Source organism: Leguminivora glycinivorella, chromosome 21 (genome assembly GCF_023078275.1).
Source record: "Leguminivora glycinivorella isolate SPB_JAAS2020 chromosome 21, LegGlyc_1.1, whole genome shotgun sequence".
NCBI lineage: Eukaryota > Metazoa > Arthropoda > Insecta > Lepidoptera > Tortricidae > Leguminivora > Leguminivora glycinivorella.
The window spans coordinates 15187891-15209279 of record NC_062991.1 but is presented as its reverse complement, the minus strand read 5'-3'; the positions used below and the strand labels follow the sequence as shown (position 1 = coordinate 15209279).

Below are 21389 nucleotides of genomic sequence, written 5' to 3'. Positions count from 1 at the left end.
GTTTCCCCGGATTTGTCCTAGTTCGGAGGCCGTCCGGGGGCCGTCCGGGCGGGGTGTCAAGAAGTGTCCGGGGAAAACCCGGACACTTTTCATGTAAGGAAACACCTCATTGAATTTAATTATTTATCAGCGAATTGAACAGCAAGAGCATTTGCATTTGGTAAGAGCATTGCACGGATTGCAAAAATGGTGCGGGTTCAAGTCCCACCGGAAGCGTAAATTTTTCCATTTTTTCCTTTAATATAAAAATGTTTAGAATCGTTAGCAGACGTTTCTGCTTAATAAAAATTACTTCAGCGAATTGAAGTTAACTGATTAACTAATATCAGTTTACATACAAATAATTTGTAATACAATTTTTTTTTGTTTTTGTTTATTGCAAGTTACACATTGTCTGAAATAAAAAAATAAATAGATGAAAATTAAAGGTCCTGGCCCCGTAGCCGAATGGCATTTCTCCGACGCCAAACGAAAGCGATACGCCGCTGGCTCTGTCGCGCCAATACGCAAGCGCGATAGAGATAGATATCTACTAGCGCTTCGTTTCGTGAGCGTTTCGTGAGCGATTGTGCCATTCGGCTAGCCACCCTGTTTTTAGGGTTTTTAAAAATATTTTCGGACTTGTCCGGGGAAAAAATGCGATTTACGCCAAATGTCCGGGTTTTTTTAAATTTTTGTCCGGGTTTGGCGAAATTCGAGATGGCAGCCCTAGTTATACGACTTGGCTTAGTGATGGTGTAATGATGTGTGATTTTTAGGGACTGTGTTGTTTTTACGTAAATTTAGGGATTGCAACAAGTAGGCAGTACGTACTTGGTTAAGTGATTTAAATTTATACATTTTCAATTGCCGATACAATTATGGTAGTCTATGTGGTCAAACAGAAATAATGGGTGACATTACAAGTTTAATTTTGAATTGTAAAACGTAAATGAAGAAGAAAAAAACAAAACAACAATGAACAGTCTAGAAAACATGTTTTAAAGAATCAGATTAAAGGGTGAACAGTTTATTTGCAGGTTTCTAACTCTAACATAGATTTCACTGCGTACCTAACGATAAATCAGGATGGTATATTTCCTTAAAATGGTGCAAGTACCTACTTAATACTAGTAGGTACAAAATTTATGTATGTGCCCCTAAATGCATACGGGTTGAGCACCCTGATTTATTTGAGTAGGTACCTACCTAATAAACAAAACACATTGCATGCAAAAAAATAATACCATTCGTCTATTTTACATAATTGTGAGTAAAATGACAGAGCGGACCCCAGGCTCCCATGAGCCGTGGCAAATGCCGGGATAACGCAAGGAGGATGATGTGAGTAAAATGATAGAATCAGACTTGTCTGGTTATTCACTAATTTCACTATACATGAATGTAGTTAATATGAACCAGCAAGCTATTTTACTGATTCCATAATGTATCGAGTACATACAATGCTCAAAGTTTTAAAACATCCTATTATTTAGTAACACAATATTTTATTTATTGTTATACATTTCTTTAGACTTCTTTATCAATTTATTTACCCTTTTAATATATTTACAGTTAAAGTTTTCCCCAAAAATCTACTGTGACGGTGCTCGTGGGGTGACACACGGACGTACAAACATTACGACTCTTGTATAACGTTTACTCGATTTTCATTCTGGGAAATCGAACCTATAACTTAAGTACAATAAATTTGAAGTTCACTTATCACCTAGCGCTTAGTGTAAGTATAATAATTATACATAAGTTGTAAAATAACTAATAGAAGCTGTATAAGGGCCATTTTTTTCAAAGTTGTCTACCTCACTTTTTTGTGACATGGGTATTTTTTACGCAATTCATACTCAGAATCGCTGGGTCTTTCGATCCTGCTACGAGAAAAAAGAATGTCCCAAGACTTCCATACATTTTTCAAACCTTCCATTCCGTTACCCCCATACAAAATGTATAAAAAATAGGTCATGGAATGGGGAAAAAACCCTCGGGACACTTTTTTCTCCTATTAGTACTTATTGAAAGAGCTCGTGATTCTAAGTGGCTGTGTTATTTCAAAATAAGTCTTAATTTTGTAAAAGTCCTTATACAACTGCTTTCATAAGGTTAAATTTCCCGTTACCAAGTTCACGTTAAATAAGAATCGAGTCACACTGTGAAGCCATTCCCAATCGGTGCTGACCGACGTTGCGTTGACGCAAACTTGAACCTCGACAATTTTGAAACCAAGCAACAAGCAACACTCATGCTGAACCAAATTAGAACAAGGCATGGGACACGAATGCTTCGTATTCAAATCATTCAAAAATCAGGCAAAGACCTAGGTGTTTCAATAGTTGTCATTACTGGATTAAAGATTGATAGAGAAAAACTTAACATGGCAAATTAAATAGAAGCTTTGAGATGAAATTTGACTCAGAATAAAAACTGTAACGAAATCTTGCAGAGGTTAAAGTTAGAAAGACGTATAGGTATATGAGAAGTAATGATAAATAACCATTGAAACACTAATTTCACTGTAGGTAAGGTGGGGAATGATTGAAGGGTTTTTATTGCGGGATAAGCTGAAAAGTCGCCCATTCTGATTCATTATACGGAACATATTTCATCGTATCCCTCAAGAAAAGCCCTTCAGTCTTTTCCCATCTTACTCACCTGTCGCAAAAGACCGATCGTTCGGGCCCAAATCTTTCACGACAGAAAACAAAAGAGAAAAGCTGGACCCACTCAAGAGAGCGCCGACGCAACAGTCACAGGTTGGTACGCACCCAGTTTTATGCCCACTTTCGATACGCTCCGGCTGCGGCGGCCCCGGCCTGGCGTTCCTGTGGCCCCATTCACCCCATTGATCCCAATTGTGACCCCATTGACGACTTTAGATGGCGCCGACGGCGACCGTCCGCCCCTCGACGACCTAACCCTACTATTAGCCCCTCTACTCAACGCCAAACCTACAGAAGAAATTTCTACTGAACATGTTTTGCATAATGAGAATTCGCTCTAGGTTCTATGAGATGTGGAAGATCACAGCTACTAGCTAGCTAAATGAAAATCATTTCATGGGGGTGGTTGGTAGGTAAACAGGTCTGGTAGTCGCAAAGAGTTCTGCAGCAAAAAACGGGAAAGACTAAGCTCTCATTTTTCAGTGAAGTTGAACGTATTGTTTTTCTAGTTCATTACTGTGAACTTTAAGGGACTAGATAAAAGCACAGGAGCATCGTGACAGTAAAATAGACTACCTTACTTGTTCTAATTGTATTAATCAGAAAGAGACAGTCTATATCGAGGATGAGGTATTGTCACGAAGCTCTCGTGCAAAATCTATAGACCCAATGGATTTTAATGGTTAGTTACAGTAGAGCTATATTCTCATTATAAAGATGACATGGGGTAGGGTACAGGCATCAGGCAGGAGCACAACATTTGGAACTCTTCTATACACTGAAGAAGTTTTGAATCATTCTCTATGGTATGATAAATAGACAACGAAAGTTAGCTAGAACTGGCGTCTAAAAGTATGAAGTATTATTAACTAAATACAGGTAAGAGTATTTTGTGGTTTGACAGTCTCTTGTTACATATTAGCCCCCCCACATCTAGCGTCTCGCGAGCGTAGCGTCGGGCCAACTGGGCCTGCTGCTATCAGCGGTGCCAGGCAGACGGCTTTGCCATACAGTTGGCCGACGCTACGCTTGGACGCTAGAGTGTGGGGGGGGGGGGAGCTTAATATTTTAATATTAAGCAAACTTGTAGAATCATTTAGAAAATGATAGGTTGTCCTTACGTTCACGACTATTTCTGCAATAAAAGTGAACTTAAGTTTTTGGACTTCAGGAGACGCCCACGATCAATATCCTACCACAGAATATATAATAGTACAAGTACAGAAGGCCCACTGCTTTGATGTTCACGACATGCCGCCTTTTTAAATGCCTACAAAATTCTAACAAAGAAACGAGCCGCACGTGCGCGACGCCCGGCGATAGGGTTCCCTACGGATTAAAACGATTTAATACTCAGATAAAATGTTATACTATTATATTCAAGTCGTGGGTACTTTCTAGGTATAAATATATAGTATTTATAAATTTTTGTTTAAGTTCCAATATCACAAGCCTTATTGAATCTTTTCGGGGCCTTAATCAATGGTAGATCTGTGTAAACATGTCCCATGGTATTTATTTTATTCATGATATCTATTTAACTAAGCATTATTAGCCATTCCACACGCGGACATCGCATATGAACCTTAAAAAAAACTCGCGACGTAAAGTAACATTAGAAAGTGCGAACGTGCGTTCCGTGAGAACGCGCGCCACCCCTGATTAGGCCGCGAACTCGCGGCCGCCGGCATGTACTTGTAGCGCGGCGATAAAATCGCGGAGTGAGCCGCCCTTGATCCTACATAATTATATTGTGTGTGTTGGCCTATGATATTTTTCGGGCACATTCTTCAGAAGAAAATCGTCTAATGAAATTATCCGTGAATGATTGTTTACTGCAATTAATGAATATACGGTTGTACTCACGTTATTGCTGCGACATTTTGTTTGCTCGCACAGCGGGCGGAGCGGCGAGCGGCGCGGTCAGTGCACGGAGTTTAGCCGCCGCGAGAACTCCTGTAGGGGCCTCTAAAAAATTGGCCCGAAACATGTCGCAGCAGTAGTAGTATAATAACGTGAGTACAACCGTAGATTCATTAATTGAGCAATTCCCGAAATATTTGTACATTTGGATCACGTTTTCGATTTTGATAAAAATTGGTAAGCTGACAGAGTCCACGATGCTGAGCGAGATCCACTAGGTTTGCCGAAATGTCCCAGGTAGTTTGTATGAAACCTTCCTTGTTTACCAGATTTCTATACATTTTCAGTAACAAAAAAGGAAGGTTTCATACAAACTACCTAGGAGATTTTGGGAAACCTAGTGGATCTTGTTCAGCATCATGGACTATCACTACTATCAGCCTACCAATTTTTATCAAAATTGGAGACGTGATCCTAATGTATAAACTTTTCGGGAATTGCTGAATTATTTGAATATGTGTCAGGAAAGTTTAACGTGTATTGTTTAGTGTCATTAATTACCAGTGGGCTTGGGCGGGCGCGGCGCGTCGTGTCCGTTGGCGACGGCGGCGTGGCGCGGCGCGGGGTGCGCGGGGGCGCGGGGGGCGCGTGCGCGGGCGCCGGGTCGGCCGAGCGCGGGCGCCGCCGCGGAGAGCGGAACTCGCGCGGCTCGCCGGTCTTTGGCCCTGGAAATAGTGATGTAATGGTTAATAAGGTCTGGTGGCCTAGATTAAGCGCTGGTGACCTTTTTTTTTTAACGATGTGGTAATGCTGTTACGCATACCCCCATTGATTTCGGGGGTTATGTGGGACTCTCATCTCCCATACCATTATCTTGTTGAGAAAGGGGGGGAAACGTCCTACCCACTAAACCCACATCGGTTTAGCCTGCACTGTCGTGTAGGGGACGTCTAGGGATCGCTAGCATTCTGCCATGACGTCCCCTGAAGCGCTGGTGACCTAGCAGTAAGAGCGTACGACTTTAATCCGGAGGTCGCGGGTTCGAACCCCGACTCGTAACAATAAGTTTTTCGGAATTGATGTGCGAAATGTCATTTGATCTTTGCCAGTCGCTTTTTGGTGAAGGAAAACATCGTGAGGAAACCAGACTAATTTCAATAAGGCCTAGTTAACAAGGGTTGGAATGTCAGAGGCAGTCGCTTTCGTAAAACTACGCGTACGCCAAATCTTGGGATTATTTGTCAAAGCGGACCCCAGGCTCCCAAGATCTAAAAACAATCTGGCAAACCATGTTGCCAGCCAAAAGTGTTGCCATGTTGTAGAAATGCGAATTAGATTTTTGTAGATGAGAACTAATACTGCGCTGTTAATTATAATTAATTATGACAGCTTTTACTTCTTCTTTGTTGCGGCTACCTTATTACTGAGATTATCCCGGAGAATTTTTTTCACTTGTGCCTAGTGTCTGTTCTTTGAGGCATGAAAACAACGTTAGTTATGTTAGGTTTGATAAAAAGTGAGTTTATTTGACCTTTCGTTCTACAGTCATACGTCACTTTCGCACTTATATACTTGTTAGAACGTGACAGATATGGTGACAAATGATACCACCTTACTGCTAATAGCACTCTCCAGGACCACTCGATATAGGACCAGGGTACGTTGGAGTCACTGTTCCCCAACAGCTCGCCACAAGCTGCCCTGCGTTGACTGATTGGTGAAAACCAGTAGGGCGATGGGGTCATCAGTTCATCACATCCCTACGCCTGTGTTATTATTACTATTGTTAACGTATCATTCACGGCATTGGTATAAGCGCGATAGCAGTGGGCAGCGGCCGAACATTGGAGCGAGACACAGCGATGGGAAAGATGGCTGCCGCTCACATGTTGATGGGCCGTAAGAAGCGCTGGTTGGACGTACGCCGAAAACCGGGCAAAGTGAAGAAGACTGAGCATGAAAGCGGACCCTGACACTAGACCGGGAAAACGCTAAGTTAAAGAAGAGAAGAAGAATATTCTTACCGTCCTGAGCCCCCTCATCGAAGCTGTGCCCCTGCAGCTTTTTCCTCTGCTTCTGCGGCGATGTCTTGTGCGGGGAGCGCTCCTGCGCCCGCGCTTCCTGCAGCTTGGCGTGGATGGACTGGTGCGGCGCTGAACGGAAGGACCGGTACTTCTTGGGTGAGTGGTTCTTCGAGTCCTTCCCGTCTTTCTCGTCTCGTGGTAGCGCCCTAGAGAGAAAACCCGTATGACTAGCAATGTAAGTACAAGTTGCAGAACGTATTCCAAATCTCTGTAAATTACTGGTAATGAGGAGGCACACTGACAATTTATCCCGCCAGGCGGCGCCTGTGCAAGTGTCTAGGCATGTCACTGTCATTCATATGAGTGAGAGAGAAAAAACATCATCTTCTCGCTCTCATGTATGAAATTCTTTATCTGTGCAATGGACTAATAGGGTGGCGCCATCTGTCATAACCTTTGAGTGTGCCACCTCATTCATGAAATAAAACTATGGAAACGGATTATATCGCTTATAATGAATTTACAAGACATCCCGACGATTTGAACACTTTACAGCGCTCGTGGTCAACGGGTGACTGGAATTTTTCATGAGGAAATTCTCATGGAAGTTGTGTTTGAAAATATTTTCTTTAAGGTTACGTATGGTAATCGTTTCATTTGACCTTTGATCGGCATTTGTTATCACCTCATCTACTTAATACCCCAGAAATTAATCCTAAAACTTGGCAATCAATTTTCATGAGAACACTCGCAATTTTGGAAACTTTTCTTTATTGCATTGCTCTTTTTCACAGCTTAAGACTGTTTAGATTGATTTGGAGTGTAAAACCTTATTTGGGGTAAAAGACAGGGTCAAGAGAAAAAATTTATCTGTTTAAATAGTATGTGAAGTGTACAAGCATTCGTTGATCCTTCTACACTTTCATCATATATATAAAACAGTTGTGACTGGTAAAATCAACTGTTACAAAAGTTAATGGTCATAAATAATACGTAATTGACCTTCTTCATTATTTTGACATGCTCAATTGCTCATGTTGACTTACTACATTGCATTTCGATAATGGTCATATAAATAGCTTATAAAGGTGCTATAAGATAATAAGATTCAAGGCTGATGATAAACTAAGCTACATGGCATGTGTTCGGCTCATTGCGACAAGCCATCCTTATGCTTATCGCCTTATTGCAAACTTAAAAATATAAGCGTATCCGGTTTGAAGGACCAGAAGCAAAAATATAGCATATAATATTATATTAATAGACATATATCCAATTATATACATTTGCTTAAAACTCACTACTTCTTTGTTTATAGGTACCCTTTGAAGTGTTAACGGCATTGTAAAATTATTTTGACCTTTATAAAACTCGTATACGACTTTTACTTTTGGTCCCCCGTGGTCATTCAGTGCATCACTTACTTGTGATTGGTGGAAGCGAGTGATAGGGCCGATAGGGAGGACCGGCGGGACACCTGGTACCAGAGCTCGATTTGCTTATTGTATAGCTGTGTGATGTGTTCCGGAGCCAGCTCGGTCCCCCATCCGCGGTACTGTCAAATAATGGCAACATTACAAGCATGAACGACTACTGCGTGATGTCTCAATGATATGATTTTATTTTTATTATTTATTAGGTATTTTTCAAGTTTTAGTTTTTAAGGCTGCTATTCTATTAATGTAGGGTGTTCACTTCATGGTTAAAAATGCCGCTGGCAATTTTTTTCTGCACAGTCTCTTTACGAAATATAAGTTACGGTCGATTCTTTTGATTCTCTGGGAGGATTCTTCGCGGGTGTCGAGCTTCGCCTCGGCCGGCATCGTAAACGATGAACTGAACATCCCTGTTCGGGTCGCAGACCTTGTACTCGCCGGCGCGCTTGCGCAGGTCCAGCACCTCGCGGTACCAGGAGTCGCCCTGCGCCAGGCCGAGCGGCTGCAGGCCGGCGGCGCGCAGCGTGGCGGCGCTGTCGTCGGCGGGAGGGGGAGCCGCCGGTGCTACCCGCGCCCCCGCGCCACCCTTCGCCCCCTCGGACTCCTTCAACATCCTCTCGCTGGCCTCGTCAACCTTCCCTTTCCCCCTGCATTTCGTAAACGTCCCTTTAGACGCCTCGTACACGTACTGAGAGAACGGTCTAAATTTCTTTTTGTACTCGCTTTTGTAACGTTTCATATTATCTTTGGAACGATCCTCCCCGTTGGATATGAGGGCCGATAGCGCGCTACGGAACGTCGATTTTCTGCAAAATTCCATTTCATGTCTTAGACGCTTGGTTTGAGTTTACGATGATGATGCGGCAAAAGAAAGAGCTCGCGCCGAGCCGGGTCAGTGAGGAGACATGCTTCAAATAATTGTTAAGCTCGCATGGTGAGGTTAGGATGCCTTCCTAGAAGAGTCTAGAGGGAGCGCCGGCGCCGGCCGACGCTGCGTACGTGTTACAGGTGTTGTTAGGTGATACATCGACATACAATAATCTAACAAAAATTTTGATGAACGTTCACATCGACAAAAGTGCAAGACACAACGATATTGATAAAAGATGTAACTATTAGCTGTCATTCCGGACTAGTGTTAGTACTAAACGGCCTAGAACCGCCACCGTGTCGAGAGTTGTAAGCAAATATCAAAAACGAAATTTAGACTTGTTCTGCGGTACCCAGTAGCATATTGAGAGAAGGAGATATGGCAGAACAGGCGTGCGGGGAGCCTCTTGTACGACCTTTATAGCGCTTGTCACAGGAGCACTGTACACTAAGCACTAACAACGCACTATTTCTCTAATATAGCTATTATACGACAACTATAGCACTAAATGGTAGCAACGTGATCGTATTAAAGGCTTCCCGCACGCTCGGGTTAGTAGTACACAAAGCTAGACATATAGAATTGAAAGCTACGGCAGTGATTTTTCTCTTTTTTCCTTCACCTGAAAAAGTTTGGGGATTTAAAATATTACTTTTACAAAAGAAAAGGTTTTATGTACATGACTGGGTTAAAAGTAGATTGAACTATTTTATATAAATATAATACATGGATATGTCCGGATATTGACGGGTTTTTTAATATAAAATAGATAAATATATATAATGTTTGCTTTATAAGTGTGTTGTGATTTAATTGTTTGGTGTTAAATTTTATTAATTTTGTCAAATGTTCGAAGTGGCTGCGAATAAGCTGCTTTAGCAAAAGCAAAGCTTGTTTGATGGTTGATATAAATGATATAATACTGACAAAAATACGTGGACAAGATATGAAATAAATTGTTTCTTGTAATTTATAATTACTTGTTATTTTACAATTATTCAATAAATTTACCATGCGCATTACATAAAATGATAAAAATTGTTACTCATATTGCTATGAATAAAATTAATAGGTATCTAATAAGTAAAATGACTAACGAATGAAAATATACAAGAAACAATCTAAAAATATGACGGATGAAATATAATGAAAGCACAATATTATAGAAATAGTATAAGCTGAAGCTACAGGGTTGGAAATTCGTGTCAGAACCAAGTTTTTAGTTCCAAGGTGAGGTCTACTTCATTATGTGCAAATAAAAATGACATCAAAGTTAAGGGTAAGTGCGTCATAGGGGGAAATGTGTCTGGCCTTTCCATTAGGCCTGTTTAAACAATGATCAGTGTTTATTGAGAGTTCAATACGTCTACCACTAATCGTGAATAGCAAGTAGCAAAAGTATGAACTCGCAAACCCACCTGACAATGAGTAAAAAGGCAAAAAGTGAAAGCCAGAAACACTTCGCTTTATGACACACTTACCCGTATTGACCTTATAGGAATAAGTATTTTTTTTTATTGAATACCAAGAAAAAATAACTTGATGTGACTTATGTTTTAAAGTTAACTTGAAGCCATTTTCGTGATTTTTAACGAAGTAGACAATGGGGCTACAAAAGTGACGGGTTTTTAGTAATCTTTAGAAATTATTAAAGTAACTAAAGGGGTCATATAATAGTCATATAAAATATAACAAGTTATCAGTGCGTTCCGGCTTGACTATTAATAACTTGTTTTACTGATCTGAAAATCATGTTACTTTTTAGTTTAAAACTGATTAGTTTTATTCAACCATTTTCCAGACGGGTAGATTGAAACAGATGGTTTTAAATATTTTCTTATTAAGTAATAGTCATGCTGAATGTGATTATATTTTTTTGACACAACATCAGTTAACCGTTGTCAAAAGTATCAAGGGTACTGTAAGTAGATAACAATTTTTCATCAACAGACACTAATTGAAACACAAATGCAACATATTAGTGGACGAAATAACTCGTCACCATTTTCATACAACATTTACTTCAAAGTTTCAATTGGTGCTTAATTTTAGAATCTCCGATTAAACAGCCCAAGTTGCGACAAGCAACGTGTACCGCGTATCGAAGATCAATAGGAATACACCTCGTTATTTAGTGTAAGGCCTGTGTGCATGCTAAAATTGGGCCAGAGCGTACGGAGTGCATGTCAAACGATTGAAGCTCATACAAGTATCCTGAGTCGACGCTTCATAGGGTGGGCGTACGCTCGCCCGCCCCGCTGCAAGCGAGCGTTCACTCAGGCCTTAAGCCTGGCCCCGTAGCCGAATGGCATTTCTCCAACGCCAAACGAAAGCGATACGCCGCTGGCTCTGTCGCGCCAATACGCAAGCGCGATAGAGATAGATATCTACTAGCGCTTCGTTTCGTGAGCGTTTCGTGAGCGATTGTGCCATTCGGCTAGCCACCCTGGTGTCCCTACTAGCGTCTTGCGAGCGTAGCGTCGGGCCAACTGTATGGAAAAAGACGCCGCGGCGACGTCGCGCCGACGCGGTGTCAGGCTTGCTATACAGTTGGCCCAACGCTACGCTCGCGAGACGCTAGGTTTTCACATTATCTGATCCGATATCGGACGTCGGACCGATAGCCCATACATTACAGGCGCCATCTTGGATTTTTTCCACTAAAATCCTTCCGACATCCGATATCGGATCGGATAGTGTGAAAACGGACTTAGGCGAAGTTGAGCCGCGGCGAATCGAGCCCTAAGAAGGGTGAATACGATTCGACGCGTCGTAAGAAATGCATTCTATTTCTTGGGAAACTGCGTCCATTAGCGACGCGTCGAATCGCATTCAAATGTATGAGGATTCCATTCGACGCGGCACGATTCCGCCTAAGCGGACGCCCAGCCTTTACAGTTATGCTCCCCGGTTGTCACGATCATTTCTCCAGGTTAGCTGATGTTGCACTATTCATGTAACTATCTTCCCCTTAGTATGAATTTAACTAACTGACCTTTGCACGCCAGGCTTCTGTCCGTTCCAGAGGTAATCCTCGATGTAGCGGCCGTCGTGCTCGTCCGCGTGGTTCATGAGCGGCTCCGCTTCCACGTGACCTGAAGTCGAATAGTAGTAGAATAAGTATCTTGATAGTTTAAGGATTGTAATAGAAAAGTCACAATGGAATACATCAGTAGTTTTATAAATAAATAAATCGATACCATTGTTCACGGTTATACAGTCAGTCAGAGAAAAGTAGACCCCCTTGTATACAAATTTGTAAAAATTAGTAGGTACAGTAGTGCATTTAAACATAAAGTAAAAGACTTTTTTTCCGCGTTTGTGAACGATTGTGAACTAGAGTGACGAAATATTGGGGGACAACATCTCACAGAGTGCGGCCTAGTCCCAAAACTTAATTAGCTTTCTTTAATATAAATACATTTGACGCATTTTAAACCATCAGAGATACAAACACAGTACAATGAGTGAAAATGTCTAGTCTGAGACTGGTTATACACAATGTAAGAAATAGTTTGGCCTTCAGTTTTTTATTACTACTATAAGACTAAATCGATTCCGAGACCCATTGTTACCTTTTAGAGGTTAACGCCAGTACTTCGATAGATCAAGGCCATACCGGGGTACCTTTTTCTGAAGTACTCTTTATGCTACAGGAAATGCGTATTTTTTAGTAATAATAAGTAGATTTTCTCGGAAAACACTTAAGGGATGAGTGACTATCAGCTTGCCGGAACCCCGTGTAGTGTATTAGAAGAATTATACATATGAAGAATTTCACCACCCCATTTCCTTCCGCGGATGTCGTAGAACATGTTAATGGGTTTAAATTGTGATGACGGTATGGCGACCTGTCATTGTAATATCACAATTCCGTTGTCTTTCATCTCCTTAATTGCTAAAAGTGACACTAAAAAACTTGAGCAATTTCAATTGCTCTACCTTTTGGGAGTATAGGCGTAAGGTTATGTATACATGTGTCCTACCTACATAAATAAATAAACAAAACAAAACCTACTGTGTCCTACCTACATAAAAAAAAATATACAGTCAAATATATTGTGTTGTTTACTAAGTGCAACGTGAAAGTATAGTCAAAAATATAACGCTGAATTCAAATGAAGCAGAAAATTCGCGAGCTAGTCGCAAACAATAAGCGAATCTGCATAAATTTGAGATGCAGCAGCGCCATCTCTGCTGTGGCTTATATTAAGTCAGACGAAACAAAAAGTTGGAGGTATTGTTCATTTCGTTCTGGTTCTCCTTGTGAAATTGGTAGGAGAAATAAATAAATCTGTTGTAAAGAAATTAGGTATTTAATTAAAGTTTAGATTCTTATTTTTACATCGGCTACTTATGTTGTAGTGTAATAGGTATGTAAGCTACGACACTGATCTTGACTTTAATATCTCTGCTACGCTTTTAGTACATATATGTGTATTTTAATTTAAACACAAACACTCTACAGAAATTAGTAGAAAAGTAAAAAAATACACGTACAAATATAAGAAAGTACATAAGTAGGTACGAGTAAATTTCAGGAAAAGTCTATATGCTAATTTTAATGGCGGCGTCCCAAAAACATTCCTGAGATGAAACTTCGAACCAGCAACGACGTCAGAGCTAAGTACGAAATCTGAGTTCAAAGCTTTGTTACATAATACATGAATCAGAACAACAGATATTGAGAAGGTTTACATTTTAAATACACTCATGAATATATATTGACTGACTAGAATACGTACAGAATTTATCTCGATAAAGATGAAGAAATTGGTTTTCGATATTCTTATCGTAAATTTATTGCCTGAATTTTCATGCGCCGCTAAAATATTGGTAACTCTTGTGTACCTATTCCATGAAATCTTACCCCTCTGTATTATTCCTATAAAAATGCTATGTTGCCACGAAGAAAGTACACAAACAAGATGTCAAGACGAAAAAAACTGCGTTTTTACAGCGAATGAACTTTACGAATTACAACGTATGCCATTCGGTCTCAACAAGGCACCTTCATGTCTATACTAAGATGTTGATTGTCTTCCACGTGTTTAGCTTAGGTGCCACCGGTGTGGGCTCCTTTACCCTCGTCAAAAAATGTAAAAAAAACGAAAAGTAGACTTACAGTGTTACGCCTCTCAGGTACGGAGATAAGACCTACCTTCCACCCACCGCAGCCTTCTTGAGAGTCCCCATGGAGATATTCTTGCGGTGTACATGGCTCTTCTTTGGAGCCACATCATCCCCTGACATCTACAGAGAGGATCCATCAATTTGGCTATGGCCTCATCCTACATCTATTAGAGCGACGACCTTGGAATTTCAGTCAATATTTTATATCAATAGAAGGTGACCCACCTTCAGCTACCGCAGCCTTCTTCAGAGCTCCCATAGAGATGCTTTTACGTGGTGCATCCGTCTCCTTGGGCCACGCGAACTGGTTGCGGTACTCCGTGCTGACCAGCTCGGGTTTCGGGGCCATGGGCTCGCCTAGTGCTGCGCTCGTACCCTGGAAGATGAGGAGCATAATTAAGGAAGGAATTAGGAGGAACCGCATTGTAAATTAGAAGCATTCCATGAGCTGTACCATAGTAACGCATTATATTTCGTGTGTTGTGATTTTTTTCGCCGTTTGAAGCAGGCGATCACTTTTCCTGTATAAGTAAATTCTGCATCATGCCTTAGATAAAGATCCTCTTACACTAGTCAATTTTTAGAAAATTCGCGTTTGTACGGGACAACGACGATAGACTAATACAGATGTATTGCGAAAAGCTTTTCCTTCGTATTTTTCCGGAAACGTTCGTATTTGTCATGCTATTTTAACGTCTTGTACGTCTTGTACTGATACTGCCTGAAATAACATGACACGTTCGTGCGTTTCCGTAAAGATACGAAGGAAATTTTTGTCGCACTACATCTGTATTTCATAAAATGCTCCATTGTCATTTCTTGTTTTACTCGTAGCATCATTTTTAGGGTTCCGTAGTCAACTAGGAACCCTTATAGTTTCGCCATGTCTGTCTGTCCGTCCGTCCGTCCGTCCGCGGATAATCTCAGTAACCGTTAGCACTAGAAAGCTGAAATTTGGTACCAATGTGTATATCAATCACGCCCACAAAGTGCAAAAATAAAAAATGGGAAAAAATGTTTTATTAGGGTACCCCCCATACATGTAAAGTGGGGGCTGATTTTTTTTTTCATTCGAACCCCAACATGTGATATATTGTTGGATAGGTATTCAAAAATGAATAAGGGTTTACTAAGATCGTTTTTTGATAATATTAATATTTTCGGAAATAATCGCTCCTAAAGGAAAAAAAAGTGCGTCCCCCCTCTAACTTTTGAACCATATGTTCAAAAAATATGAAAAAAATCACAAAAGTAGAACTTTATAAAGACTTTCTAGGAAAATTGTTTTGAACTTGATAGGTTCAGTAGTTTTTGAGAAAAATACGGAAAACTACGGAACCCTACACTGAGCGTGGCCCGACACGCTCTTGGCCGGTTTTATTAAATGATCAGCTAAATTGACAGCGCTACTGACAGCAAAAAACCTTATTAACAATTCGCATTAAATTTTAACTCAATAATTACACCACGCTCAAAATTTAGCGACAAAACAACAATAACGAAGCAAAACTCCGTGAAACCCGATTAAACGGGTCAACCGTCCGTTCGTATTATTTATTGGATAATTAAGTCAGTTTCGGCCAGTGGCCTAATTGATTTTGGCACTGTTTGCTTTGCGCTGGCCGTTTCGTTTTGTGTCCGACCTGAACAAACTTTAGCGTACTGTTAGATAATAAAAGCTGTTGTGTAAGGAAAATATCCTTTACAGAAAAGGTGGGTGATTTGTGTAGCTAGTACTATAAGTGTTCTCGTAGTTAGAACTCGACAGAACGACCTTTACCATTGTTGTTTTCTAGATCTTTAGCAATGGAGGGGATAAAAGGGTGCTGATTAGTCGGATACTTAATTTATATACCAGGATATTTACACTACGACTAAGTATTAGGGTGAAAATCGTTCAACGTTCATCCAAAAGCTAGAGAACTTTTTCTTAGTGTAATTTCAGTTTTATAACCGCGAGTTGACTCATAAACCGTTCTTAATAAAATAAAAAATAAGACTGGTGTTTGCAATCTCGCGCACAAACTTTTGAAGGGTAATCCAGACATTATGGAACTTTTTTACTTTAACGTATTCCTGGGCCTTTGCCTCGTATCCTAAGTTGAAAAACTTCCTTCGCTCTTTAATAGCCGATCGAGGTTACATCCCATCAGTTTCTTGTTGTCATCCTCCTTTGCGCTATTCCGGCATTTGCCACGGCTCATGGGAGCCTAGGGTCCGCTTTGACAACTAACCCCCAGATTTTGCGAAGGCACTAGTTTTACGAAAGCGACTGCCATCTGACCTTCCAACCCGATGGAACTAGGCCTTATTGGAATTAGTCCGGTTTCCTCACGATGTTTTCCTTCACCGAAAAGCGACTGGCAAATATCAAATGACATTTCGCACATAAGTTCCGAAAAAGTCATCAGTTTCTTGTTGTACCATCTTGTATTTTGGGAGGTGGAATACATAGTTGGGAAAAGGATTATTTTTAATTAACCAAGATCCAATACAAGAACGAACACTATAGCAGGAATTGTTTTGCATGTACCTTCCATTCGAAGTTGTTAGTCTACCGCGGTCAACATCTTGTCTGATCAACATTTGTTCAGTGACTTTTAAAAATTATGATGTCTTTAAATTTTTAATTTTTCATACAAAATAAATATTAGCTTCAATGTACGCCATTATTGTTGTCATTGACGTTGTCTGTCACACTTTAGACTTAACAGAATTCGCAATACATTACCTCTTAGAAAAAACTTTCCAAGGGTGATAAAAATCAAAATACAAGTTATTTTTAAAAGTCGCCGAACAAATGTTGATCAGTATAAGGAGAATAGCCTAGAGTTCAATTTTTCGCCTTTGTTACAGGCCCCACTTGTATATTAGTTATTGGAGATAAAATTGTATAGGTGACTTTATTAAGGGGCCGATAGTTCCGAAATATACGATAACACATTTCAAATACTAGACTACTTATATATTAAAAAAAAAAAACAAGTTCGTTACTTATGGCCCTTTTTGTTTTTGTTAGTTATGTTCTTTTTGTAAGAAAATAAAACAAGTTTCTATAGAAATTATGTTTTGTATTATATGAGAGAGGTACAAGTTTATCTTAGTTAACTGTTGGATTTATTTTAATCCTCACATCCGCAATGTAGATAAGTACGTAGTTTTTGTAAAATGGGTATATTTTTGGGGTCTGATTTTGGATAATTGGGGTCATATTTGGACATTAACTTTTGCTCTACTTTAGATCCTTATTAGACGAATGCTATGATACCAATAACTCAAATTCGCAAAAAAAAAATTAGTTATGTTGTTTTTGTAAACATGCCTTCAATTGTTGTATGTCATAAGTATCCGTGTGTTTGTTCAGTGTGTTCAGTATTCACCTTCGGTTCGACGGTGTCCGTCCATCGCGGCTGTCGGGGCCCTTCGGACTTGCTACGTCGCCCGGCCCGGTCGACTTCGTTCCTCTGAGCACTCTGTAACAATCAATTTTATTAATATCTTAGCTACGATTCTTCTACATGGAAAAGAGAGAACAAACTCAAGTACCTATGAGACAATTTATCACTAAATGAAGATCAATCAGGACATCACATCTATTATGGATGCGCGAAAAACTTAGTTTAATTTTTTTGGGAAGTGACATTTGCGTAGAGCTGACATTCACAATAACATCTAAACCACTTTATGAGTTTTCAGTCGGAAAAACTACTTTTTAGCTGACTTTCAGTGCATTAGAATGAAGAAGAATACACGGAAAAACTATATTTAAATCTATTTCATTGCATTGCATTTCAAAACTTTTGATATCATTTAAAATAGCCTCCGAAGTTTTTTAAAATATCGCACTGTGCGTAAAAAAACACCATCTGTACTGAAAAATACTTTTCTCAAACATGGTATGAAATATTGATGTTATGTGCCTTATAATTGGCAGCGAAGTATGACGTTGCAGGTGCGGCTAGGACGATTGATAGATAATGGAATTTCATACAAACCTTGCAGGCCAAGGCCGGCAAAGTCTTCTTTTTTATTTTCCAAACACAGATAATTGTGACATAACATCCAGGTATTTAGCCAATTAAAAAAAAAACTATAAGGGGCTTTATAGACGTGCCGACTGCAACTGGTACGGGCCCTAGACAATATTTGATTTTGGGTGCGTTTTCATACAAAAAAATTTTTTTCGTTTTTTTTTTAATTTTTTTTAACTTCTTGTTTTTTATAAGCGTATATGGGGTAACAAAGGGGAACGAAAATTCGATTATTTTTGCGCTACGACGCACCGTTTAGGAGATACAGCCATCCAAAGTTACTATTATCAGTAGACTTTATTTATTTCATACCATGTTTGAGAAAAGCACTATACATACCTCGACGGGAAATGGGGTTGCCCGCCTCAGACCTATCCGGCCTCCCCCTTTGTCCCGGCCTCTGTAGTAATGTACTATTGAAATAGCAATCATTTTTGTTTTTTTTTTAATCCGTTCATGTTTATAGTACCATAAGTTATTATTTTTTTCATATTCTGCTGAATAAAAGTGCTTTAAAATAAATGTCCCTAGGTATAAGTAAATTTAAATTCATAGAACAGGATTCATTTAAAAGTCATTTTAATGATGACAATCTTGTGAAAGCACTTATGCATATTGGAGCTAAAATAGTATTTCAAGCTGGCACTGAAACATTCACATCGCTTCGGAACTATGATGGCTCAGTGGTTTACTGAATCTTTAATGTGCTACATTTTGATCAGTCCTGGGCCCGTAGTCAAGAGAACTATCGTGAACATTCCGAACGATACGCAACCTGTCTTTCTTGTATCAATACGCTACGGAACGTTAACTATTGTACTCTTGGCTACGGATTCTGGTTTTAAGCAGAGCTATTCTGATGTGTTCCAGAAGTCAAGAATTTGATTTTTATATTTCGAGCCTTTTAGAAGCTTTACTTTAAAAATAACAGAGAATTTATTACTCGTACGTCAATATCCTGCTCAGTGTACCACAAATGACATTTTTTGGTTTAATGGTTTCAAAACCTGAGCTGAAGTATGTTCAGTAGTACCCTAGTATTTTAAAATACTTACAAGAAATGTTAAAATGTGTCAGAAGTCTGTACAAGTGCGGCATCTTTCACATGATAGAAGTAGGTACCTAATCAAAGGACTTTTGTTAGTGATTTAAAGTTTCCGAAATTGCGAACGTTCTTGGAAAGTTCACGGTATTGTTCTTCGCACATTATAGTGCGTTTAGTGCGTTTTCACATTATCCGATATTTCCATTGAAATCCTTCCTGAAATCTTTCCTGCATCCGATATCGGATCGGATAATTTGAAAATGGTCTTAGGGTAAATGCTTTAGGGCCGAAGAAATATGTGCTTGTTTACTACTAGGTACCTAAATCATTTATAAGCATGTGAGGATGTAAGAGATTCTTCTGCAAACTTAAACATAGCAGTCTCAATTGCAAACGATGCCAATGATGCCTATGATTTCCGACTTGTCTCACTTGTCTCAAAGGTGTCAAGTCTATCATAAATCATGTTTCTTGCCGGCCGTGGCCTACTTTTAGGGTTTCGTTTTTGTCTTGTGAGATTTATGACGTTGCCTTGTTTTATTGACGTGGCAAGAACTGCTGTCTTTATAATTAAAACCGAGCAATATAACATCACTTTGCTTGACCATCCAGCCAAGAGGTAAATCTTTGACGCTCCTTAAGTCCTTACCGTTATATAGTTATCTTTCTCTTTCGGACTTCCGTGTTGGCGGTTACGTTTCGATCGCAACAGAGCGTGATCGATTGCTACTTCGGCTTGGTCAGCTGTGTCTGGTGTTTTTCCCAAGACCTATTGGGTCCTATTGGGTCTTAGGACATATTCTTGGAGATCTTACCCTTGCCTTATCAGCTGAGGTGCGTGGCCTGCTGTCGTATTATGATTCCAATTTTATCATTTATCCACGTGGATAAAGCCTTATCATTGGGTCTTAGGATATATTCTTGGAGATCTTAGCCGTGCCAGCTGAGGTGTGTAGCCTGATGTCGTCAGCAGACTCCGTAACAAATAGCTGGTTGACCTGGTGATTTTACCAAGCCCTACCCTCAGGGGATCCTATTTGATCTTAGGGTATATTGGAGATCTTACCCATGCCCTATCAGCTGAGGTTTGTGACCTGATGTTGTCAGCAGACTCCGTATCAAATAGCTGGTTGACCTGGTGCTTTTACGAAGCCCTACCCTCAGAGGATCCTATTGGATCTTAGGATATATTCTTGGAGATCTTACCCGTGTCATATCAGTTGAGGTTTGTGGCCTGATGTCGTTAGCAGAATCCGTATGAAATAGCTGGTTGACGGTGCTTTTACCAAGCCCTATCCTCAGGGGATCCTATTTCGTCTTAGGGTATATTGGAGATCTTACGCGCGCCCTACCAGCTGAGGTTTGTGGCCTGATGTCGTCAGCATATCGAAGAGCTAGATGGTCTGGTGCTTTTACCAAGACATACCCTCATGGAATCGTATTGGATCTTAGAGTATAATTATAGAGATCTTACCCGTGCCCTATCGGCTGAAGTTTGTGGCCTGATGTCGTCAGCAGGCGCCGGGTCGAATAGCTGGTTGGTCTGGTAGGCCACGCCCGGGTACTTCTTGCGACGGGGCATCGCCGGCTCCATGGGACCTGAAGATAAACGATCGTTAATTTGAGTGGATAAGTCCTGGATTGGTCTGATTTAAATCCTGTTTGTAATCGTTGGCTATATAGATTTTCTACAAGAATAAAAACAAACACACAAAAACAGGCTAATTCTCAGCTTAGGTCACCGAGTCAAAGTTTACTGCCTAACTGCCCGAATCGAAGTTATAGTTTCCGATATGTGATCTGATGATCTCCCAGTGTTAACAGTGATGTTTTTGGTTAAAAAAAGTAGATCAGTAAATAAGAGTAAATTACCCCAATGATAAGCCCCTTTTGAATACCCCTCTATAAGTACAGGATCGTATAACATCATGTCATCTTCAACAGACCCTGTGGTCTTCAACAGACCCTGTGGTCTTCAACAGACCCTGTGGTCTTCAACAAACCCTGTGGTCTTCAACAGACCCTGTGGTCCTCAGTATTGAGGGAATGATTGAAGCAGAAGAGAAGAAGTTACCCCGTGGGATGGGCAGCGCAGAGGGCGAGCTGGCGGCTGTTCCACCACGCCCTGCTGCAGTACTGGAGCTGTATCGAGTTTACAGTTTACACACTCGTATTTCCCACTTCTCAACCCACTTCGGCTGAATGTAAATGCGATATTACCCCTTGGGATGGGCAGCGCGGAGGGCGGGCTGGCCGCTGGCTGCTTCACCACGCCCTGCTGCTCTCGGTACTGGTGCCATCTGTATGTGCTTCGGTACTCCGAGTGTAGCTG

The 21389-nt window shown here is 40.4% G+C and overlaps 1 protein-coding gene across 1 annotated transcript in view; it reads right to left on the bottom strand.

Moving 5' to 3' along the window:
* LOC125237336 overlaps window positions 1-21389 on the bottom strand; it is a 106169-nt gene that overhangs the window by 6944 nt on the left and 77836 nt on the right. The window contains exons 3-12 of the mRNA XM_048144330.1: window positions 21278-21386; window positions 20532-20656; window positions 17362-17454; window positions 14207-14357; window positions 11844-11943; window positions 8405-8783; window positions 7966-8096; window positions 6542-6747; window positions 5087-5242; window positions 2760-2942 (exon numbers count right to left, since the gene is read on the bottom strand). Coding sequence (XP_048000287.1) covers window positions 2760-2942; window positions 5087-5242; window positions 6542-6747; window positions 7966-8096; window positions 8405-8783; window positions 11844-11943; window positions 14207-14357; window positions 17362-17454; window positions 20532-20656; window positions 21278-21386 — 1633 coding nt within the window. The remainder of the gene's footprint in view (window positions 1-2759; window positions 2943-5086; window positions 5243-6541; window positions 6748-7965; window positions 8097-8404; window positions 8784-11843; window positions 11944-14206; window positions 14358-17361; window positions 17455-20531; window positions 20657-21277; window positions 21387-21389) is intronic.